Below are 24,606 nucleotides of genomic sequence, written 5' to 3'. Positions count from 1 at the left end.
TGATATTTGAAGACTCTGTCTGTCTCTATGTCTGTCTCTCTCTCTCTCTCTCTCTCTCTCTCTCTCTCTCTCTCTCTCTCTCTCTCTCTCTCTCTCTCTCTCTGTCTGTCTCTCTCCCTCTCTCTCAGGACAAGTATTTGTAGACTTGATTTATATAATTATATCTTATTATGACGACTACTACTACTACAACAACAACTACTACTACTACTACAACTACTACTACTACTACTACTACTACTACTACTACTACTGCTACTACCACTACGTCTACGCCTACTACTAGTACTTCTACGCTACTACTACTGCAACAACAACTACTACTACTACTACACTTACTACTACAACTACTTATCATAATCCTACTACTACTACGATTAGAACAACAACAACTACTACTACTACTACTACTTGTTCGGGGTTTTTTTTAATGACACCACTATAGTACATTGACACTCACGTCTCGATCTGCTTAACAAGGAAGCTTAAAAGCTAGCAAAGGGCGGTTCTAGAACTGATCAAGGGAGAGGTGTGTGAACCACCTGAACTATTTTCCGTGTGTCTGTTGGGTCCCCTAGTTTATTGCTTTAAACCAGACTAAAGACGGCGTAGTTTGTTTATAGTCTGTAGGCAGCAGGGATGCATACATAACCATTACGCAACCAGCTCACCCGCTGACTCGACAATGTTTGGAACAGCCCTAGCAACAAGGTCACACTATCTTGATCGACATTTCTAACAACTGGGACACAAGTCTCGTGACGGCCATTTTGTCATGTGTTAACTCTCTATCTTTTGTTTGCAGTACAGGTAAGTACTTTATTTTTTGCTACAAATTCCGAGGACACGATTAACAAATGAATTACGTTATAAATCCTGAGTGTACGTTGTTGGTAAATACATGTAAATACTAAATATGTGTATACTCTGTATTAAATGACACACGTAATTGACATTGTAAACATACACACACTGGCGAGTTTACTGTTGACGGTGTCAGTCTAAGGTCCAACACACACCGAATTAGGCGAATAAGAGGACAAGCTCTATACCGATGGGGATTTGTTTTTGTTGTTCGTTTTGTGTGGATGTTTTGAAAATTATTTTTATTGCTGTTGTTGTTTTTTGTTGTTGGTTTTGTGTGGATGTTTTGAAAATTATTTTTATTGCTGTTGTTGTTTTTTGTTGTTGTTAAAACAACAACACGTGCGAACACAACAGCACACATGCAAAACAAATACGTGTTCAGGGTTTCATGTTTTTTTTTTAACAAAACGGCTTTCAGGAACTTTGAGTATGATAAGCAATTTCTAACGTGGAAAATAAGGCACGGCTAGTTTGGCCGCGATACTGATTAATTTTCAGAGGATTCTGATATTTGAAGACAGTAACCAGTAAAGATAGTGGCACGCCAGACCACCCGAACGCTTCACTCTCTCGTACAAGTTCTGTTTATTAAATATATAAAGACACTACTCCCAAGTAGTGCATATAAACGATACCTTGCTATTAATGAAAACAAAAATGTAGCGGTTTTTCTTTCTGAGATTGTATGTTAAAATTGCCTAATGTTTGACATCCACTAGCCGTTGATTAATAAATCAATGTGGTATAGCGGTGCCGTTAAACTAAACAAACTGTTTTAAACTGTTCCAAGTGTGTAAATAAAATAACATATAAAATCAGTTTTCCTGTTTAGAATGTCAGTGACTGAGTTTGACAGAAACGTACTGCATAGCATATTATATAGTTCATGTTAAAACACAAATGATTGGAAACACGCTATTTTTGTCAATTTTAACTTACGATATCCTCTAATAATTGAACATATACATGCATTTACAATATCGGCGACTGCAACTTTTATCAAGCAGCATTCTTAAAACAGTAAATATAAGAGAGAAAAACAAGTGATCAAACCCAATTAAAGTAATTTATTTTCTTCCCAGAATGCGAAACATTAGTAAAAGCAGATACTTGATAATAAAGTAGGCATTGTCAATATTATTGATAGACACAGACAGGTTCCACACAACTTAATCAACTAATGTTTTATTTCTTAAACAATTCTGTTTATTTAACGTGTGCCTAGACATAATAAAACAATTTTGAGTGTTACTATTTCGAACTAATTCAGATTAATTGGTTCAAAATGTATTTAAATAATATAAGATAGGTTTTATTTGATGATTATACAGTTTACATTCAAATAGTAATTATATCTGAACTCATATATTTATTTCCAATCCTCTACATTTTCAAGATTGATCCATAATTAGTTCTCATTTGTATAAATTAGCATTTAGGGTAATATGAGTGTTTATTAATCTAGTTTGTAAAATATATTTCTTTCCATTTCCACATCTGTGGAATAAACACACCTTGAAAATCACAGGTGTTAGATATTTCCATAGATCAATTGGTGAATGTAAAAATGGCCGTTTTAATAAATCTGACCTGAAAATTTAATTCAGGTGTCGTCGTTTGGTTATGTTGTTCACAGTGGATGCATTGTTCAACCCTGGACGGTACAGTTTTATAAATAATCAGGAACTATAATATTCATTATTTTGAACATGGAACAAATGTACATAATGTTTTGTGCCTTTGGCTTTTGGTGAGTACTGTTAAATATGTATCTAAGGATAAACATCATAGCAGATGGGAAAACGAATTATAGCAGGACAGCTGTCATTTCACCAAACAAGCGAATTCGTTTCGCTGGGTATTTAACAACACGACACGTAACGATCTGAAAAATAACCATATATTTGTAACCGGTCCAGTTTGTTTGGTCAACCCATGTGAATTTAGGAACGGTACTGACCGCTAAGCATTTTAAAAACATTGATACAGGTCACTTTATTTAAATTATATTTGTTACAGCCAAATGGGTAAATTTAATCACAGTTCGGTATTATCACTGGCAAGGACCATTGTTTGATTCATGTACAATTACAGGCATATACATTTATTAAGAGTGTTACGCTTCTGGTTCATTTAGATGAACAGAGTATCACCACACGGTCAAGGAATCAAGTACTATTCCCTGATATATCACGCAGATCTTTCAAAGCGATACAGGTGTTTATGAGTTTGCATTCGTCAACGATGGGGCAGTACGTGCACCACGACTGATATATCAAAGTCTGAATCTGAAATGATGCATATAAAAGACCCCTTGTTACTAATGAAGAACGTAGCAGGTTTTCTGTCTGAGAATATTTGTCAAAATTCCCAAAGCTTGGTTTGGGGATCGAATCCCATCAGTAGATCAATTCGTTTTTGTTTCCCCCGTCTCAACCAGTAGCTCACGACTGGAATATTAAAGGCTGTGTTTTGTGGGACAGTGCATGCAAATGGGAAGATGTAGCAAGTTTCCTCTAAGGCATACCCGTCAGCATTAAGTTATGAAATATTTGACATACACTAGCCGATGGTTTATTAACCGATGTGTTCTACCGTTGTCGTTAAGCAAAACAAACTTTAAAATTGTTACCAGTTAGTAATGATCACATCAGTTATGGGATAAGATATTTTTCTATATATAGTAGATGATGCCAACATATTGCAGATGAAACACAACGGATCGGGTTCGGTTCGTTCCATTCTGGTTCTGTCCTCGTTTTACTAACACTCTGTATCGCTTACAACTGTTTCTTTCTCAAGGGATAATACACACAAGTTTCCAAGCATACAATAATAACGGTTACGAATGTTAAATATCTGTTTATTCCATTTCAGTTAGTGGTACACAATGGAGGATGCTCAAGCACAACTACTTGTAAACATTCACACAGATATTGCCAATGGTACGTTCAATGACATCCAAATTATATGTAAGGACGGAACAACAACCGGAAGCCGCATCGTACTGGCAGGAATGTCTTCCTATTTCCGGGCTATGTTGACTTCCGATATGACAGAGAGTCAGACGGGCGTCTTGAACCTTCCCACGGTGTCGTTGTCGGTGTTGCAAGATGTTATCAAAATGTATTTGTGTGGAATAAATTTAGTGAATGAAAACAACTGTGTTCAAGTATTCGATGTTGCAGAGATGATGCAGCTTGAATACATCAAAGGACTCTGTAACATCTACCTGAGGGAAGGTCTGGTATTAACTGTAGAAAACTGTTTAAATTGGTGGAGAATTTTGAAATTGTACCATTCCCTTGATTTGTCCAATCAAGCATTTTGCTATTTGGCTGAAAAGTTTGCTGATTTTGTTCAAACAGAAAATGTAGTTCAGCTGTCAAAGGAAGAAGTTTTGCAAATCATTTCAAGAGATGATTTAAAATGTAAAGAAGACATCATATTGAAAGGTGCCATGAAGTGGATTATGCATAATAATCCGGATCACGAAGATGTCAAAACTATTTTTGAAAACGTTCGTCTAGATATTGTTGACTCACAGTTTCTGATTAATGAAGTTGTATTTTCAGATATTGTTTGCAAAAACAAATCTGTTCAGGAAATGATACAAAAATCACTATCTTTACTCGGTGAACGCACAGCCTACTCAAGGTTGAGAACTGATGTGTTTGTTCTCCATCATAACAACACGTCACTTCTGTCTTGCTTCACGTCAGATGACAAGTGGGAAGACGTCCCACAGGCCCCAGTAGATCCTGGAGATCTTTATTCAGCTTCAAGTCTGGATTACAACATTTATATCACTGGTGGGAATTTCAAGCCAAAATATACATTGATTTATGACACCCTTAAGAGAGTTTGGGCAGTAGGTCCAGACCTCATACATAAACGTCACTACCACTGTATGGTCACAGCTAACTCTAAAGTGTACTCGATAGGTGGTCGTTATAGTAACACAATAGAAGAATTGAACGAGAGTGAGACGCACTGGCGGGTTGTTGGAGATTTGGGGATGCAACGAGATCACACTTTCCCTGTTACAGTTGATGGTAATATTCTCGTTATGGGAGGAAGAACAGACTCAGTCGGGTCAGATATTATCCAGTGTTTTAACACCAGCACGTACACTGTCAGTCAGCTGAACACAAAGTTACCTTGTAGCTCTATGTCACTAAGAGGCTTTATTCACCTCCCAGATGTTTATCTGTTAGGCTACGACGGCCACGTGATGCATCTCCAGATCACCAACATCGATGGAGAAATCCGGATTCAGATTAAATCAACAGCAGAGTGGAGATCATTGACTTATTGTTTTGGAGTAACACACCGAGACGGAAGCTTGCTGTGCTTCACAAAAGATGGAATCAGCAAATTCAACCTCGCTGAAGGTAAAGAAGAACAGAGTACATTGTGTAAGCCACACAAAACTGGTGCAGTGTACAGCACATTTTCAATGTGTACACGGCGATGATTTCCCATTAGTTTCAGAATTATAACTCGCCTAGTGTTCCCAGACAAGCTTAGATAAACAAACGAAACTACTGAACGCAATATAAGGATCATTCATTAACATCAGTGAGACACCTGACCTTGTGTACAGAGACAAGCTTAGTATAACACACGCCCAACTACTGAACGCAGTATAAGGATTGTTCATTAAGCTCAGTGAAACACCTCGACTTGTGTTCAGAGACAAGCTTGGTATAACAAACAAAACTACTGAACGTAGTATAAGGATTGCCCATTAACCTAAGTGAGACACCTGACCTTATGTACTGAGTCAAGCTTAGTATAACACACAAAAGTAACTAACGCAGTGTAACGGCAGTGAGGCACCTCGCCTTGTGCTCAAAGACAAGCTTAGTATAACAGACAAAACTACCTAACGCAGTGTAAGGATTGTTCATTAACCTCAGTGAGGCACCTCGCCTTGTGCTCAAAGACAAGCTTAGTATAACAGACAAAACTACCTAACGCAGTGTAAGGATTGTTCATTAACCTCAGTGAGGCACCTCGCCTTGTGCTCAAAGACAAGCTTAGTATAACAGACAAAACTACCTAACGCAGTGTAAGGATTGTTCATTAACCTCAGTGAGGCACTTCGCCTTGTGCTCAAAGACAAGCTTAGTATAACAGACAAAACTACCTAACGCAGTGTAAGGATTGTTCATTAACCTCAGTGAGGCACCTCGCCTTGTGCTCAGAGACAAGCTTAGTATAACAGACAAAACTACCTAACGCAGTGTAAGGATTGTTCATTAACCTCAGTGAGGCACCTCGCCTTGTGCTCAGAGACAAGCTTAGTATAACAGACAAAACTACCTAACGCAGTGTAAGGATTGTTCATTAACCTCAGTGAGGCACCTCGCCTTGTGCTCAGAGACAAGCTTAGTATAACAGACAAAACTACCTAACGCAGTGTAAGGATTGTTCATTAACCTCAGTGAGGCACCTCGCCTTGTGCTCAAAGACAAGCTTAGTATAACAGACAAAACTACCTAACGCAGTGTAAGGATTGTTCATTAACCTCAGTGAGGCACCTCGCCTTGTGCTCAGAGACAAGCTTAGTATAACATACAAAACTACCTAACGCAGTGTAAGGATTGTTCATTAACCTCAGTGAGGCACCTCGCCTTGTGCTCAAAGACAAGCTTAGTATAACAGACAAAACTACCTAACGCAGTGTAAGGATTGTTCATTAACCTCAGTGAGGCACTTCGCCTTGTGCTCAAAGACAAGCTTAGTATAACAGACAAAACTACCTAACGCAGTGTAAGGATTGTTCATTAACCTCAGTGAGGCACCTCGCCTTGTGCTCAGAGACAAGCTTAGTATAACAGACAAAACTACCTAACGCAGTGTAAGGATTGTTCATTAACCTCAGTGAGGCACCTCGCCTTGTGCTCAAAGACAAGCTTAGTATAACAGACAAAACTACCTAACGCAGTGTAAGGATTGTTCATTAACCTCAGTGAGGCACCTCGCCTTGTGCTCAGAGACAAGCTTAGTATAACATACAAAACTACCTAACGCAGTGTAAGGATTGTTCATTAACCTCAGTGAGGCACCTCGCCTTGTGCTCAAAGACAAGCTTAGTATAACAGACAAAACTACCTAACGCAGTGTAAGGATTGTTCATTAACCTCAGTGAGGCACTTCGCCTTGTGCTCAGAGACAAGCTTAGTATAACATACAAAACTACCTAACGCAGTGTAAGGATTGTTCATTAACCTCAGTGAGGCACCTCGCCTTGTGCTCAAAGACAAGCTTAGTATAACAGACAAAACTACCTAACGCAGTGTAAGGATTGTTCATTAACCTCAGTGAGGCACTTCGCCTTGTGCTCAGAGACAAGCTTAGTATAACATACAAAACTACCTAACGCAGTGTAAGGATTGTTCATTAACCTCAGTGAGGCACCTCGCCTTGTGCTCAGAGACAAGCTTAGTATAACAGACAAAACTACCTAACGCAGTGTAAGGATTGTTCATTAACCTCAGTGAGGCACCTCGCCTTGTGCTCAAAGACAAGCTTAGTATAACAGACAAAACTACCTAACGCAGTGTAAGGATTGTTCATTAACCTCAGTGAGGCACCTCGCCTTGTGCTCAAAGACAAGCTTAGTATAACAGACAAAACTACCTAACGCAGTGTAAGGATTGTTCATTAACCTCAGTGAGGCACTTCGCCTTGTGCTCAAAGACAAGCTTAGTATAACAGACAAAACTACCTAACGCAGTGTAAGGATTGTTCATTAACCTCAGTGAGGCACCTCGCCTTGTGCTCAAAGACAAGCTTAGTATAACAGACAAAACTACCTAACGCAGTGTAAGGATTGTTCATTAACCTCAGTGAGGCACCTCGCCTTGTGCTCAGAGACAAGCTTAGTATAACATACAAAACTACCTAACGCAGTGTAAGGATTGTTCATTAACCTCAGTGAGGCACCTCGCCTTGTGCTCAGAGACAAGCTTAGTATAACATACAAAACTACCTAACGCAGTGTAAGGATTGTTCATTAACCTCAGTGAGGCACCTCGCCTTGTGCTCAAAGACAAGCTTAGTATAACAGACAAAACTACCTAACGCAGTGTAAGGATTGTTCATTAACCTCAGTGAGGCACTTCGCCTTGTGCTCAGAGACAAGCTTAGTATAACATACAAAACTACCTAACGCAGTGTAAGGATTGTTCATTAACCTCAGTGAGGCACCTCGCCTTGTGCTCAGAGACAAGCTTAGTATAACAGACAAAACTACCTAACGCAGTGTAAGGATTGTTCATTAACCTCAGTGAGGCACCTCGCCTTGTGCTCAAAGACAAGCTTAGTATAACAGACAAAACTACCTAACGCAGTGTAAGGATTGTTCATTAACCTCAGTGAGGCACCTCGCCTTGTGCTCAAAGACAAGCTTAGTATAACATACAAAACTACCTAACGCAGTGTAAGGATTGTTCATTAACCTCAGTGAGGCACCTCGCCTTGTGCTCAGAGACAAGCTTAGTATAACATACAAAACTACCTAACGCAGTGTAAGGATTGTTCATTAACCTCAGTGAGGCACCTCGCCTTGTGCTCAAAGACAAGCTTAGTATAACATACAAAACTACCTAACGCAGTGTAAGGATTGTTCATTAACCTCAGTGAGGCACTTCGCCTTGTGCTCAGAGACAAGCTTAGTATAACATACAAAACTACCTAACGCAGTGTAAGGATTGTTCATTAACCTCAGTGAGGCACCTCGCCTTGTGCTCAGAGACAAGCTTAGTATAACAGACAAAACTACCTAACGCAGTGTAAGGATTGTTCATTAACCTCAGTGAGGCACCTCGCCTTGTGCTCAAGACAAGCTTAGTATAACAGACAAAACTACCTAACGCAGTGTAAGGATTGTTCATTAACCTCAGTGAGGCACCTCGCCTTGTGCTCAAAGACAAGCTTAGTATAACAGACGAAACTACCTAACGCAGTGTAAGGATTGTTCATTAACCTCAGTGAGGCACCTCGCCTTGTGCTCAGAGACAAGCTTAGTATAACAGACAAAACTACCTAACGCAGTGTAAGGATTGTTCATTAACCTCAGTGAGGCACTTCGCCTTGTACTCAAAGACAAGCTTAGTATAACAGACAAAACTACCTAACGCAGTGTAAGGATTGTTCATTAACCTCAGTGAGGCACCTGCCCTTGTTTGCAGAATAGAATCGAACAGAATAAAATAGAACAGAATATATGTTTAACGACATCCCAGCACATTGAGTTCAGAGACAAGCTCAGTATAACAAACCAAACTACTGAACACAGTACAAAGATTGTTCATTTATCTTAGTGAGACGCCTCGCATTGTGTTCAGAGACAAGCTTGGTATAACTAACAATATTACTGAACGGACTGCATTGGATTATACGGATTGTTCATTAATCTCAGTAAAACAATTCGCATTGTGTTCATAGACAAACTTAGTATAACGAACAAAACTTCTGAACGCAGTATTAGGATTGGTTATATCATAGACAGGTTTGTACTGACAAAAAATCACCTGCTGAACAAATTGCATGGACTGATCATTATTCTCAGTATGACAAGTTGCCTGGTGTTCTTTAAAAAGCTTAGTATCAGAGCAGTATCATCGATGTGTTTAGTGGTTGTGTGTGTGTGTGTATGTGTGTGTGTGTGGGGGGGGGGGGGCACAATAGCTAATGATGTGCGGTAAATCGGTGTTTATCATCATTCATATAGAAGAAAACAACGCGTACACTTTTGTCCTTAAATGAAGAACCCATCCCTCTTCCCAACCCATCCCCTGGTCTGTAGTAATACAAACAAAACTACTATACAAACTGAAATGACTGTTTATTAATATTTAATGTACACGCATTTTCCTCTTAGTCAACGGTTGCAATATTATGAGCAAAACGACTTCCTACATTGCGCTGGATGTGCCATTGATTTGTAATGTAGGGTTAATACCCCCACTACTAGCAGGGCTCGACCTTAGCAGTAGCTCGACCTTAGCAGTAGCTCGGAGTGTTTTGGCTACCAGTTTCTCACTCGGGCTACAAGATGTCTACCAGATGGCAGTCCGCCGGGCTACTATATTTTTTTTTGCACCTCCAGTTACTCTGTAATCAACAAAATGCTTAAACACCAAATAGTCCATCCTAAAACGTTTAAATAAAAACAAATGATTTTGCTTTTTTGTCACCTTTTTAAAAAAGTTTATTAAAATTATGGGGTACCAAATTTACTGAGGGCTACCAGATTTCCTAACATGGAAGCCCGGTGGGCTACCACTGAAAAAAAGTTACGGTCAAGGCCTATTGATATATGGATGGCGAATTTGGCAAATGAAAGTAGATATGTTCTCAAATAATTAATTTTACTGGATGTCGAGTGGAGAGAACATGTACTATATTAGGTAGATCAATCAAAGAGTTTGCCTTTTGATTTGTATTGTATGGCGAATTTGTGAATATTGGAAAAGTGACCTTTTAAGACTTGTGCTAGCTAATGACTCCTAGAAATGCAGTATAACTGGGGTTTAAATTTCTCCACAATTGATTGTTTTGTTTGTTAAAGCAGCATAGCGAAAGTTTGGTAACGCTCTCGTCAAATGGATGCATGTCTGTGGCGTGGCCATGATGTCGATCGCTTGCCACTATTTTTAACTTGTTGCTAACATATTTCTCCCGTCAAATTCATTTTATCTTGGAAAATATTTAAACAAGTTTGATGAAAACATTGTCAACCCAGTCATGATCTTATAACCACAATATCCAGACAACTATCTTCTAGATAATTAGTTTAAAGAAAACGACAATAAATTCGTTTATTCGCCCGAATGAGGACTGCCATTTTAGCGTGCTAATACTCTGGCAAAAACAGATATACATACAATAATATGTCTACCACGAAACTGTAAATATATTGGCTAAAACCACTAGAGCACATTGATTTACTATTGAATATCAAACATTTGGTAATTTTGACATATTGTTATAGAGTAAACCTGGTACATTTTTTCCCATTACTTTGTTACAGATAGGACAACACACACCACGGTCCTTGATATACATGTACTTACATATATTTAGGGTTAATATACTTTACTTTAATAGTAGCACGCAAATGGGTCATCTTGACCTTGTGTTGACTTTGTGACCCATAAATGACATTTCTAAAAGTGCCAACCAGTTATATATTAATAAGTAATGTGTAAATAACCATTTTCAGATTGTTGTCAGATTTTATCATTTTTGGTTTAATGTTTTTCATATTGGCCTCCTGACTATATATGAACAATGTTGTGATTTGGGTCTGTTGGCATCTGTATATAAAACATGAAAGATCAAATAATAGCCAAAAACTTTGGCTTTCAATATCTCAGTATCATAGTTTGTTGCATGCACGTTTAATATATTATAGCATTATTAAACACACATTTAAAACCCTGTGTTGCCGATTACACAAGTGGACTTGTGGATGACCCAACGATTTAAGGTCGACGACTGATGATTTAGGATAGGCTGGTCGCTAGGATACCGCATTGGTCTTAAAGTCGCAGACCCAGTTTCAGCCCGTGAAAATGGATACTAAATTTGTATATGTCTACAAACATTAATAAAGTTCATTTCTTTTCTTCTTTTTTTTTTTTTTTTTTTTTTTTTTTTATAAAAGTGTCATCTGACATGGATTTATGAAATGGCAATATAGTAGACTTGCCCATCTTGCATGCTTCAATATGTTGACTTACCCATACAATTCTAGTAGAAATGTCTCTAATAGTTTTGTTGTTTGTGAAGTGGTACCCTGTATCTAACTTACTAACCTGTGTTGACAATATGATCTTCATGGCATCCTCTACTATGACGTGAACAACATTAGTCCACACCTTGCCAACACCATATATTAAGAATAAACATAATGCGTTACGCTCACCAGAAGAATATCCGTTTCTTTTAAATTTCATTTACACTTAATGTTCTCAGTTAGTCCGTATCCGTATGTCCAGCGTGAAGACTCCACTAACCTGTAAGGAAATACAAATGATACTGACAATTACAGAGGCATTGCATTAGTCAGTTGTTTGGGTAAATTTTTATTTCTATTTTAAACAAAAGATTGCTAGATTACGACTTAGATAATGATATCATTACTGACGCCCAACTAGGATTCAGAAACCAAATATCTACTATAGATGCCATTTTTATCTTACAACATTTAATACATAGAACACTAAAGAATCGAACACGTTTATATTGTTGCTTTGTAGATTACAAAGAAGCTTTTGATTTTATTAACAGACAAAACTTGTGGTTCAAACTAATTCAACAAGGTATCGAAGGAAGAATGTTAGCTATTATACGGTCTTTATAATAATGATGTTAAATGTTGTGTAAAATACAATAATGAACTTTCAGATTTTTTATGTGCAAGAACGATTTATTTCAGGGTGAAGTTTTGTCACCAATATTATTTTCTATGTATGTTAACGATTGCGAAATGCACCTACTATCAGATAACTGTCCATATGTTGATATACAAATGTTAAATATATTTCTAATAATGTATGCCGATGATATGGTGCTTCTAGCTGAAACACCCGAAGGATTGCAAAAAATGTTTGATTCAATATCTAATTATACAAGTAAATGGGATTTAACAGTAAATACAACTAAGACCCAAATTATTGTTTTTAGAAATGGAGACAAACTTCGAGATAATGAGAAGTGGTTTTATAATGGTTGCCAACTAGATGTTGTCAGTGAATTTAATTACCTTGGTATTTTATTTTATTATAACGGAAAATTTAGTAGGACACAAAAGAGAGCAGCGGAACAAGGTCGTAAAGCTTTATTCTCAATTCATAACGTATGTAAAACTAATTATTTTAATATTGAAACAATGCTATTTGTATTTGATACCTATGTCAACAGTGTTCTTAGTTATGGATCGGAAGTATGGGGCTTCCACCCTGGCCAAGACGTTGAAAAGATTCATTTACAATTTTGTAAAACGTTACTAGGTGTACGGAAAGGGACATACAATGATTTTGTATATAGTGAATTAGGAAGATGTCCATTGTATATTATTAGAAAACTAAGAATTTTTAAATACTGGATCAAACTATGTAATACTAATAACTTCATATTAATGGCTATATATGAGGAAATGGATCAGCTTGATAATAATTGGTTAATGGATGTTAAACAGGAATTAAATGCACTTGGTTTAAATTATATATGGAGTCTAACGGAAGTTGATAATAATACTTACAGTGTAATTAAGCAAAGATTGTGTGATGTGTTCAAGCAACAATCTTACAATAGAATAACAGCAACGTCAAAAGGTAATTTGTATAAATATTTATTAACTGAATTTAAATTGCAAAGTTATCTTAGAAACCGTTGGACGTTACACAATTGAAAGAAATTACAAAATTTAGACTCTGCGCCCATAAATTATACATAGAATTTGGTAGATACAGAAACATTGAAAGATCAGAAAGATTATGTACAGTATGTAATACAAATGAAGTAGACGATGAGTACCATTTCATTCTACAATGTCCAAGATACAATGATATAAGAACACAATTTATAAAACAATATTATTATAAACGTCCAAGTGTTTTCAAGCTTATACAACTTTTAAGAACTGACAATAATAAAGATCTTAATAACCTTGGAAAATATTTACAACGGACAAATAAGGTAAGAAATGAACTGGTGGAATAAAGACGTAATGCTAATAGTGATGTACAGTGTAGTGCATCATACATGTGTATCCCGGTAGCACATCAAGTATTTAACATTTTCTCTTATGTAATAACGACTATATCTTTATGTGATATAAGTCAGCAGTACTGTGTTACTTTGTATTATATATGTCTATAATGTTAAATCACTCTCATTATCCTGTACATTATTGTGTACATATCTGTATAATATATGTTGTATTGTTTGTATGATGCTGATGAGTTGTAAAACTTAAGACAATAAAAGGAACTTGAACTTGGTCAGTATTTGTATGGACCATCTCGCTCTGTTTGAGACAATCATGTTTTTAAACGCGCTCTGTCACGGATGGTTGACCTAATTACTGACCCATCAAACTAATATATAACAATATATACATTTGATTTGTACCTAAAAGTACTTTACTGAACCATCTACATAACCACCATATCACACTTATTATTGATATTTTACAAAAATAATTGAATTATGGGTACGGTCCATAATTCCGAGAAAAATAGCGGCTATTTGTAGAGCAGAGGTGTGACGTATTATTTTGAGTCACGTGACGGGCATTCCCCGAATAACCGCAGAGCCAAAACGACTTACCAAGCTCGTGTAACGAAAACGCTTGACCGTCCTCTGTGACGTAGGGTAAATAGGGGGGGGGGGGGGGGGGGGGGGAACCTATGAAAATAAGTTATTAAAAATTAATAAAAACAAGTACTGAATGATATTAAGCTTATACATTAATTTATTTTAGTAACAGAAGCATGTTAAACGTTGACAACCCCGACTAGTTAGGCCTTTGCATCTATAGATAAATTTATCGTTAGTCGTACGCGAAAAACTCTAAACATCTGGATCACAAACACCGTCGTTTTCCACCTTGTCAAATTCATTATTATACAAAATATGCCACAACAGCTGACTTGGGATAGGAATTGTTACATTTTTAAAGAATACTCTGAACTAGACGGTGTTTATATACGATGTGACTATATATACGAAGGTCGTATCCATAGCCTCCACTAACGAGGGCTGGCTATATTCACAGCAAAAATGTATATAGGCGGTAAATAAGTACATGTATTTGATTGATCCATATTACCGAATCATCTAGAACAGGAGGAATGCATACTAAGTACTGCACGAACAGTGCATTTTCTGAACGGGGAACGGGGTGGGGGAGTATATATGAATTTAGCGGACCCTTTTGTGTACGTTTTCCATAGATATATGAATAGCGTCATATTGTCCCTACAGTACTAACAAAAAATTGTAATAAATAAATAAATAAATAATAATAATAATAATAATAATAATAATAATAATAATAATGATGATGATGATGATGATGATGATGATGATGATGAATAAATAAATAAATAAAAATAACAATTACAATTACAAATTATCAACGGCTGACGTAGATTAACTGAAAGAGAAACTAACTGCGGACAGTACACAAACTAACAACAGGGCTTGAACTTAATAATTGTTCACTGATTGCTTATGTAAATTTTGTAAAAAAAGTTAATTTTACCGTAAATAAATATGACTAAAAGGTTATTTTGCTGTATTTAGTCACATTTCAAATGCCCAAAATTGCAAGGGCCAATAAAACTCAAAATACAGGCTACTAGTAAAGCTTACACCACTCCCGGGTCCCCCTCTAAATTTATGTAACGTTTCTGTAACAACCGCCCCACCCACCCCACCCCACCGCGACGTAATTTTTAACATTGTTACAGAAACGTCTTGGCTATAAAAATGCAAGATTAACGTGCGTGCACACACGCACAAACGGCATGCTGAACTTGTCCCTGCACGTAGAACTGGATTCAACTGGGTTAAGTAATAATTAGCCAACCTTTGGACGACAAAACATGCAACAGTACACTGTTTTTTTTACGCTATACATTAAAACCGAAATACCACTTTGCGAACCAGTCAAAATAATTTGCACACGCGCCTAATAATAATAATAATAATAATAATGATAATAATAATAAATGGTGAGTTCATGTTCCGACTGTTTATTATTTTATTTCAGCGTATTCGCGGTTATTTTCGTCATGAAATAATATATTTTTTATTATTTGCCATCTATATAGCCGGCCCTCATTTGCCAAGTCTCTATACATGGCGATCGTTTATATCAAATCCACAAATACATTATACGGTTGTTGTATATATAGCCTCATCACTACGAGTCTGTTTTTTCCGTATATCTATGACCTTTTACAAGAAGACTTCCCAATTTTAAAAATGAAGCGTGTCGTCGAATTCCCTCGATCGTAGTTCCATTAAAATGTTTTGGATCATACAGTAACTAGGTTTGGTATTCCAAATGAATGTAATTTCCATTTATAATGCATATTTAGAGAAACAAGGTCCACTAAATCCGTGGTTGAGCTCCTTTAATAAACAGAAATAAAACTACCTCGTCTTGGTGGACCCAAACGTCAGGGGCGTGCACAATTTCCTGCGCACGCCCCTGAACGTTTGTGCAAAACCAACAGAAAGAACAATGAAAAACGGGATATGTAGCATTTTGAAGTTTGTTCTGTCTAGCTTCTCTATATCTCTCCCAAAGTTATCAAAGGGACAACAAAACAATTTAACAAAAAAACGAAAGAAAAAAAATGTGTGTATTGTTTAACGACACCACCGGAGCACATTGATTAATATTAATCATCGGCTATTGGATGTCAAACATTTGGTAATTCTGACACGTACGTTTTTCCTAATGCAGCAAGGTATATTTTATATGCACCATCCCACAGACAGGATAGCACATACACGGCCTTTGATATACCAGTAGTGGTGCACTGGCTGGAACGAGAAATAGCCCAAAGGCCCCACCGACGAGGAACGATCCCAAACCGACCGGGCATCAAGTGAGGATTATTTTGCATAGTAATATAACCCAATAATGTTTTTATTTAGGTGACCTGAAACACACCAGATCTGATCGGTTAAGTGGTCAGGATTAAATATGTCAGTGGCTAGTGACATCTAGAGGATCTGGGGTCATGCTGCCCCGTGCAACTTTTAAAACTGAATGATTATAAATATCTTTTCTTGGCATCTGAATCACAAAATCAGTTATTTTTAAACTAGTGTTCGTTATTCGGTCTGAAAATGGTATTCGAATATTCGATGGAAATCATGAGCGAATAGTCGGATACTAAATATACAACAGTTGACGCATCAAACTAACTGGGTTGTCTATAGTTTGAGTTGTGCGTGTAGTTTAATAATTGGTGCCACGTGTATTGCAGGTGTCTTAAGCTGTATCCTAACCGGCCGCGTGCGACGCGACGCAATGAAAATCGATGATTTCTAAAATAATCGCCCGCATCGCTCGCGTCGCTCGCGGCCTGTTAGAATAGTGCTTTAACGAGTACACCATGACAACTATATGGTATTACCTGGACAACGTGTTTGGTATTAGTGTTATCAATAAGGAAAACTTGCCCATGAAAAACGGAGGGGAAACCCAAGAAAGGAAGGAAAGAAGGAAATGTTTTATTTAACGACGCACTCAACACATTTATGTACGATTATATGGCGTCAGACATATGGTTAAGGACCACACAGATACTGAGGGAGGAAACCCGCTATCGCCACTTCATGGGCTACTCTTTTCGATTAGCAGCAAGGGATCTTTTTTTATACACCATCCCATAGACAGGATAGCACATACCACAGTCTTTGATGTACCAGTCGTAGTACACTGGCTGGAGCGAGAAATAGCGTAATGGGCCCACTGACGGGAATCGATCCCAAACCGAGAAAAATAGCGGCTATTTGGAGAGCAGAGGTGTGACGTATTAGTCTGAGTCACGTGACGGGCATTCCCCGAATAACCGCAGAGCCAAAACGACTTACCAAGCTCGTGTAACGAGAACGCTTGACCGTCCTCTGTGACGTAGGGTAAATAGGGGGAAAAAAACAAACTATGAAAATAAGTTATTAAAAATTAATAAAAACATGTACTGAATGATATTAAGCTTATACATTAATTTATTTCAGTAACAGAAGCATGTTATACGTTGACAACCCCGACTAGTTAGGCCTTTGCATCTATAGATAAATTTATCGTTAGTCGTACGCGAAAAATTCTAAACATCAGGACCCATATTCACAAAAAAGTGTAAAATTACGTGTACGACTAGCACTTACGTCTGCCGTAGATTTACGTTTACGTGCAAGAAGCACCTTATTCTCAAAGATGGTCGTAAATGTAAACGTAACTTAGTTGGACGTAAATCTACGATTTAACACTCTCACTGGAGTAATTAATAAAAACACATTAGAAACGATGGCTACCGGGTAAATAACAAATGCGCAAAACGCAATTTTGTTTGTCGTCTGCTAACAATAACATTGCGAACAGTGAACCATGGCATTTTGGTATTGGTGGGGATCCGCGTTTTGGTACGAACTTGAGGAAATTTCTTAAAAAGGAAAAGATAACTCAGGAGAAATTGGCCGAGTCGAAAACATCCGTTCGATCAGAACAAAAATATATTCAATCCGTGGGCGTTAGCCATCGCAAATTGCTTCATTTATTGGAAATACTGCTAGTTTCCGTAAATAATAGTAAATAACGGCGATCGTGCTTGATTTATTATATGTACACAACTTACGTGCAGCGTTAGTTGCAACCTGAGGCACTCTTATATTTACGTCCAACTTTACACGTAACTTACGTTTTCGTTGTTTCGTGAATAGCTCTTCAGTCGTAGATTTACGTTTACGTGTAAAACTAGGCTTACGATATTTTGTGAATATGGGTCCTGGATCACAAACACCGTCATTTTCCACCTTGTCTATCTCTCTCCCTCCCTCACTCCCGTCATCCCCCCTTCTCTCTCTCCCTCCATCCCCCTCTATCTCCCTCTCTCTCTCTCTGCTCTCTCCTCCTCGTTTATCTGACTCTCTCGTCTTTATTTGTATATGCCTCTCCCTCTCTCTGTCTCTCTATTCTGTTTTCTGTCTCTCGTATCTCCCTCTCTATCCCTCTGATGTCTCTCCTCCTCTCTCTATTCCTCTCCTCTCTGTTTCTCTCTCTCCTCCTATGTTTGTCTGTCTCTCCTCTCACTCCTCTCTCTCTCTCTCTCTCGTCTCTCTCTCTCTCTCTCTCAATCTCCTCTCTCTCTCTCTCTCTCTCTCTCTCTCTCTCTCGATCTCTCTCTCCCTCTCTCTCTCTCTCCTCTGTCTGTCCTCTCTCTGTGTCTCTCTCTCTTGTGTCTGTCTCTCTCTCCTCTCTCTCTCTCTCTCTCTCTCTCTCTCTCTCTCTCTCTCTCTCCCTCTCTCTTCTCTCTCTCTCTCTCTCCTCTCTCTCTCTCTCTCTCTCTCTCTCTCTCTGCCTGTTTCTATGTCACTGTCTCTGTCTATATTTTATTTATTTATTTAATATAAAAAAATGAAAAATATTCTTTATTTGATAAATTAATGTCATAAATGAAAAAAGGAGAAATTTGGGGCTTCTGTCCAAAATATGTACTTTTGTGTTGGAAACACGCATTTCTACCACAGCTGCCTCACCCCCCCACCCCACCCCCCACCCCTTCCAAATTTAATACTGATGCTTATCAGAAACAACATTTCACCTTTGTTTGTAATCCCCTTAATGAGTAACACAAAAAAAGAGAAAGGAATATAATCATAATGTAAACTTGTATAAATATTCCAAACTTCTTATTACTTTTTCAAAATTTGTACCCCCAAATTATTTGAATTTTAGTTTTGTTTTGCTTTAATCTGCTATTTAAACGCTTGTAGATTGGAGTTACATTGCATACACTAACAACATACGCTCTCATGTCATAAGGCTAGATGAACAAGATTATGCGACGACTTACATAGTGGTTTTTTTGTTTTGGTGTTTTTTATTTTTTTGTTGACAGAAGTGAAATCAAAGTATCTGTCTATGCGCTTGATCTGATAAAAAAAAAAAAACCGACCTCGGTGGCATCGTGGTTAGGGCATCGGTCTACAGGCTGGTAGGTACTGGGTTCAGATCCCAGTCGAGGCATGGGATTTTTCATCCAGATACCGACTCCATACCCTGAGTGAGTACTCCGCAAGGCTCAATGGGTAGGTGTAAATCACTTGCACCGACTAGTGATCCATAACTGGTTCAACAAAGGCCATGGTTTATGCCTGTGGGAAGCGCAAATAAAAGATCCCTTCCTGCTAATCGGAAAGAGTAGCCCATGTAATGGCGACAGCGGGTTTCCTCTCAAAATCTGTGTGGTCCTTAACCATATGCCTGACGCCATATAACCGTACATAAAATGTGTTGAGTGCGTCGTTAAATAAACCATTTCTTTCTTTCTTTCTAACACAAAAAAGTCCGGGCATTATCATTCATTCATTCATTTCTACTTATTTTCGTGCTTATATCCAAATGAGAATCAAACACGTTTGTCCTGGGCCCACACCTCAGCTATCTGGGCTGTCTGTCCAGGACAGTGGGTTAGTTGTTAGTTGTTAGTGGTCAGAGAGAAAGAAGAGGGTGTAGTGGCCTTACACCTACCTATCGAGTCGTTAAAACTCGCCCTGGGTGGGACCCAGTACCGGGTTGCGAACCCTGTACCTGCCAGTCTTATCTCCGATGGCTTAACCACGACACCACTGAGGCCGGTCGGACATTATCAAAACAGTAATCAGTATTGTTGTCCTGTCGGGAGGAAACTGCACGTAAAAGATTTCTTCCCAATCCTCAAGATTATAGAAGGTTTCCTCTAAACACTTTGTGACTATCATTTAGGAGATCACCTGTCTCCATTTTTTTCTTCTCAAGGTGATATCGTCTAATTCACAGTGCATTGCCAGATGACCACCGAGCCGTGTAGTCATCCGCCTATCCACTGTCAATTAGACGATATCACATGGAGAAGAAAAAATAATGGAAACTGGTGATCTCCATTGTAAAACACCTTATACCTTCTTTTATTTTATTTTCTGTAAATTATATATGTTTTATTTTTAATGTAATGTAAATAGCGAACTATTTTCACTCACGAAATTCTTTGTCAAACGTGTTTGTAACTGAATGACGTCTATCGATTGGAAGAGACTATCATGGGGATAACAAAATTGGAAGTAAATTTTCAAAACTAGGTAACTAGAAAAAATACTATTGTGTATATGAACCAAGAAAACGAGCCGTCTGTTCTAGCTGAATAATAGATTTGTCAGACTTTCATGTTATGTTTGGTGAATACGTTTTACTGTTAGGCCCTTTTGAAAATGTCGGTTCCAAATTGTGTTTGCGTTTTGGTGTTTTTAGAGTGGATATACTGTAAATGTTCCTCCATACCAATTTTCTTTATGTTGGCAAAGCGTGAGTTATCGGTGTCGTCTGTTGTCAGTGACACATTATCGATCAGCTCATTTCGCTCAACAGGACGATTGCTAGTTGAAATTCTGCTTGAAGAGGCCGATGCAGGAAGCGTTGCTATATCATCTGGAGTGTATTCTTCAGGGTCATTTTCTGGTTCGAATATTTCTTTCAATTCACCCAAATTAAACGACCTGGCGTCTTCTATGTGTACGTCATCCATATTTACAAACAGTGACACTTCGCCTCGTATGAATACACGTAAACAACGTTACAGTGGGTACTTTGACATTCGGAGGTGGTATATCGTAGACTGAACCACTTGTAATCAGCCAGTCAAAATGCTTGATTTCCTACAGGTAGTTTACAATAACTATTCAATGTGCTTTAGTCCCGAGTCAGACCCCCGATCCTATCGGAGGTCGGACTCGAGATAGGCGTGTTCGAAACCCTAGTGGTATATGAACACGTTAAACCAGTTATTAAGCTAAGCGAATGTGCTTTAGCTGTAGGAATGGGTGCATTTCGACAAAACTACCGCTGCCGTTTCATTCCAAATTACAGTGACATTAAATATTGTTTATATATAATGATCGCATATTCTAGCATTGTTTGCAATAAAAAGAGTATACCGGATTTGTTAAAAAAAAGTACTCTTATATGAACTTCTTGAAATCGTCGTCATAGAGGTCAAAACCGAATTCAAATCTCAGCGACAAATCATTCAAGGTATCAAAAGGAAATGTTAACACTGCCATGACCGACAGGTACTTCGGTTTCGGAACTAAAGAAGTTCTAGGACGTCTATCTATCTACCTATTGATCTGTCTATATATCTATCTATCTATCTATCTATCTATGTACATACATACATACAGGTTCGAGTCCCAGCAACGGCACGGGGCAATTTGTGAGGCCATAAAGGATTTAATTATCCCCTGCGCCAGTGCGTTAATATCTATATATGTAACAGTCAACCTCGACATACATACAATTTATAGATAGTCATCAATACATACTAGCCAGTGCCAGGTCTGCCCACTGTTTCAAGTACGTAAGTGGGATCGACCGCGTAGACTGTAGGCCCCATGCATGTGGTTGAGTTACAGAACATCCTTTTTATGGATGCTTCGATAGCTCAGAGCGCATCGTGGTTAGTCTTGCAATTTGCAGTCGATTCGGTGCCACAGGTTCGAGTCCCAGCAACGGTACGGTTCAATTTGTGAGGCCAGAAAGGATTTAATTATCCTCTGCGCCAATGCGTTAATATCTATGTATGTAACAGTCAACCTCGACATACATACAATATATAGATATTCATACATCAATACATACATACATACACACACACAAATATATACATATATGCATACATACATACACACACAAACACATACATACATGCATACATACATTAAAACACTTACACTTTCGATTTTGCGTTTAAAAGTAGTTTTCTTATTTCACGTAAACAACGGGATGTTTCAGATTATCAGGCTACGGGTAGCCGTGCACTATGCTGGCATAGTAATTATTATTATTATTATTTTGACAATTAGAAAAAAAACCCCAAAACATCCAACATACAAGCCAAACATTAGGCATATTTTCCATATCGGTACACTTTTAGTATTTTAAAATAAAATTGTGTTGCCGCTTTCCCCGGGTGTTCCACAGACTGACTTGTCTAATAATAAGTAGTGTATCCAGTGTAATCAACATATGTGATATGTGATCACATACCTTCGGTATAAAAACTTGCTGTCACTCGCCTCCCAGCCCGGGTAGTTGATTGTAAGACATTATACTGAAGTGAACAACTTCAAATGTTAATGATGTAGAAAATGAATTTGTTTGTAGCTCGTGTCCTGGATATGAGCTAAAGGATTTAAGGCTTTTCTCTATTACTGCATGCTGATGATATGGTTATTTTTTGCTTAAACCGTTGAAGGTCTCCACATAATATTAAACACTTTGCATCAGTATAACACTAAATGGAGTCTCCGTTTCGATAGTGAAAAAACAACAACTAATCTTGTGGTGTTCAGAAAGGGCGGTATTATAAACTATTATGAGAGGTGGTATTACAATGGTAAAAAAGAAAGGAGATGTTTTATTTAACGACGCATCCAACACATTTTATTTACGGTTATATGGCGTCAGACTTATGGTTAAGGACCACACATATATGGAGAGAGGAAACCCGCTGCCGCCACTACATGGGCTACTCTTTTCAATTAGCAGCAAGGGATCTTTTATATGCACCATCCCACAGACAGGATAAACACTTATTTGTTTTGGATGTGTGCTGTTGTGTTGACAAATACTAATTTTAAAAACATCCACACAAAACCAACAACAAGAGCAATAAACAAATCCCCATCGGTATAGGACTTGCCCTCTTATTGGCCCAATTCGGGGCCTGTTGAGCATACCGAACGGTTCGTAAAGATCGTGTCACGTCAGACCATTCGAACGCTCCACTCTCTCGTACAAGTTGTGTTTATTAGATATCTAAAGACACTACTCCCAAGTGGTGCATATAAACGATACCTTGCTATTAATGAAAACAAATGTAGGGGTTTTCCTTTCTAAGGTTACATGTAGAAATTACCTAATGTTTGACATCCAGTAGCCGTTGATTAATAAATCAATGTGCTCTAGCGGCGCCGTTAAACTAAACAAACTGTTTTAAACTGCCCCAAGTGTGTTGCGAATAAAATTACATATAAAATCTGTTTTCCTGTTTAGAATATCAGTGACTGAGTTTGGCTGAAACGTATTGCATAGCAAATTATATAGTACATGTTAAAACAAAAGTGATTGAAAACACGCTATTTTTGTCAAGTAGCATGCTTAAAACAATAAATATAAGATAGAAAAACAAGTGAATGAGGAAAGAGAACAAAGCCAATTAAAGTAATTTATTTTCTGCTCAGAAGGCCAAACATCAGTAAAACAGATACTTGATAATAAAGTATGCATTGTCAATATTACCGACAGACACAAACAGGTTCCACGCAACTTAATCAACCAATGTTTTATTTATTAAACAATTCTGTTTATTTAACGTGTTTCTAGACATAATAAAACATTTGTGAGCATTACTATTTCGAACTAATTGCAGATTAACTGGTACAAAATGTATTTAAATAATGTAAGATAGGTTTTATTTGACGATTATACAGTTTACATTCAAATAGTAATTATAACTGTCCCATAGGTATTTCCAATGTCCAAATTTTCAAGATGGATTCATATGTTAACACGCAATAGCCGGTGATTAATAAATCATTTGGCTCTAGTTGTGTCGATAAAATAAAACAACCTTTATTTACAGCAACTACGATAATGAACACAACCTTGCCAGTCTGCACTTCCACTATTAACGGGGTTTTTTTTATGTTTCAGGGGCGATAATCGCGTTATACTAAATAATTACTGGGACGTCACCACCCTGTATATCTACTGTTAAACTGTACTGTATTTTAGGAATACCGTCAGAAGCAATAACCGCGATATACTAAATATTTGACCCGACATCGCCACTCCACATATCTTCTGTTAAACTGTTTTATGTTTTAGTTTCAGAAGGCGACCTCTTTAACCAGGTGGAGGAACTCTCCGAGATGGAGTGA

General features: G+C 37.7%; 1 protein-coding gene across 1 annotated transcript; it reads left to right on the top strand.

Annotated features, from left to right (window-relative positions):
* Positions 1 to 3,757: 3,757 nt before the first annotated feature.
* On the top strand, positions 3,758 to 24,606 carry LOC121377808 (kelch-like protein 23). Its single transcript, XM_041505908.1, has 2 exons — positions 3,758 to 5,261; positions 24,554 to 24,606. Exons 1-2 carry the CDS (start codon positions 3,758 to 3,760, stop codon positions 24,604 to 24,606), a joined length of 1,557 nt encoding a protein of 518 aa, XP_041361842.1.

This window comes from Gigantopelta aegis, chromosome 7 (genome assembly GCF_016097555.1).
Source record: "Gigantopelta aegis isolate Gae_Host chromosome 7, Gae_host_genome, whole genome shotgun sequence".
Lineage (NCBI taxonomy): Eukaryota > Metazoa > Mollusca > Gastropoda > Neomphalida > Peltospiridae > Gigantopelta > Gigantopelta aegis.
The sequence above is the reverse complement of the archived record's forward strand: the minus strand, read 5'-3'. Positions and strand labels throughout refer to the sequence as shown.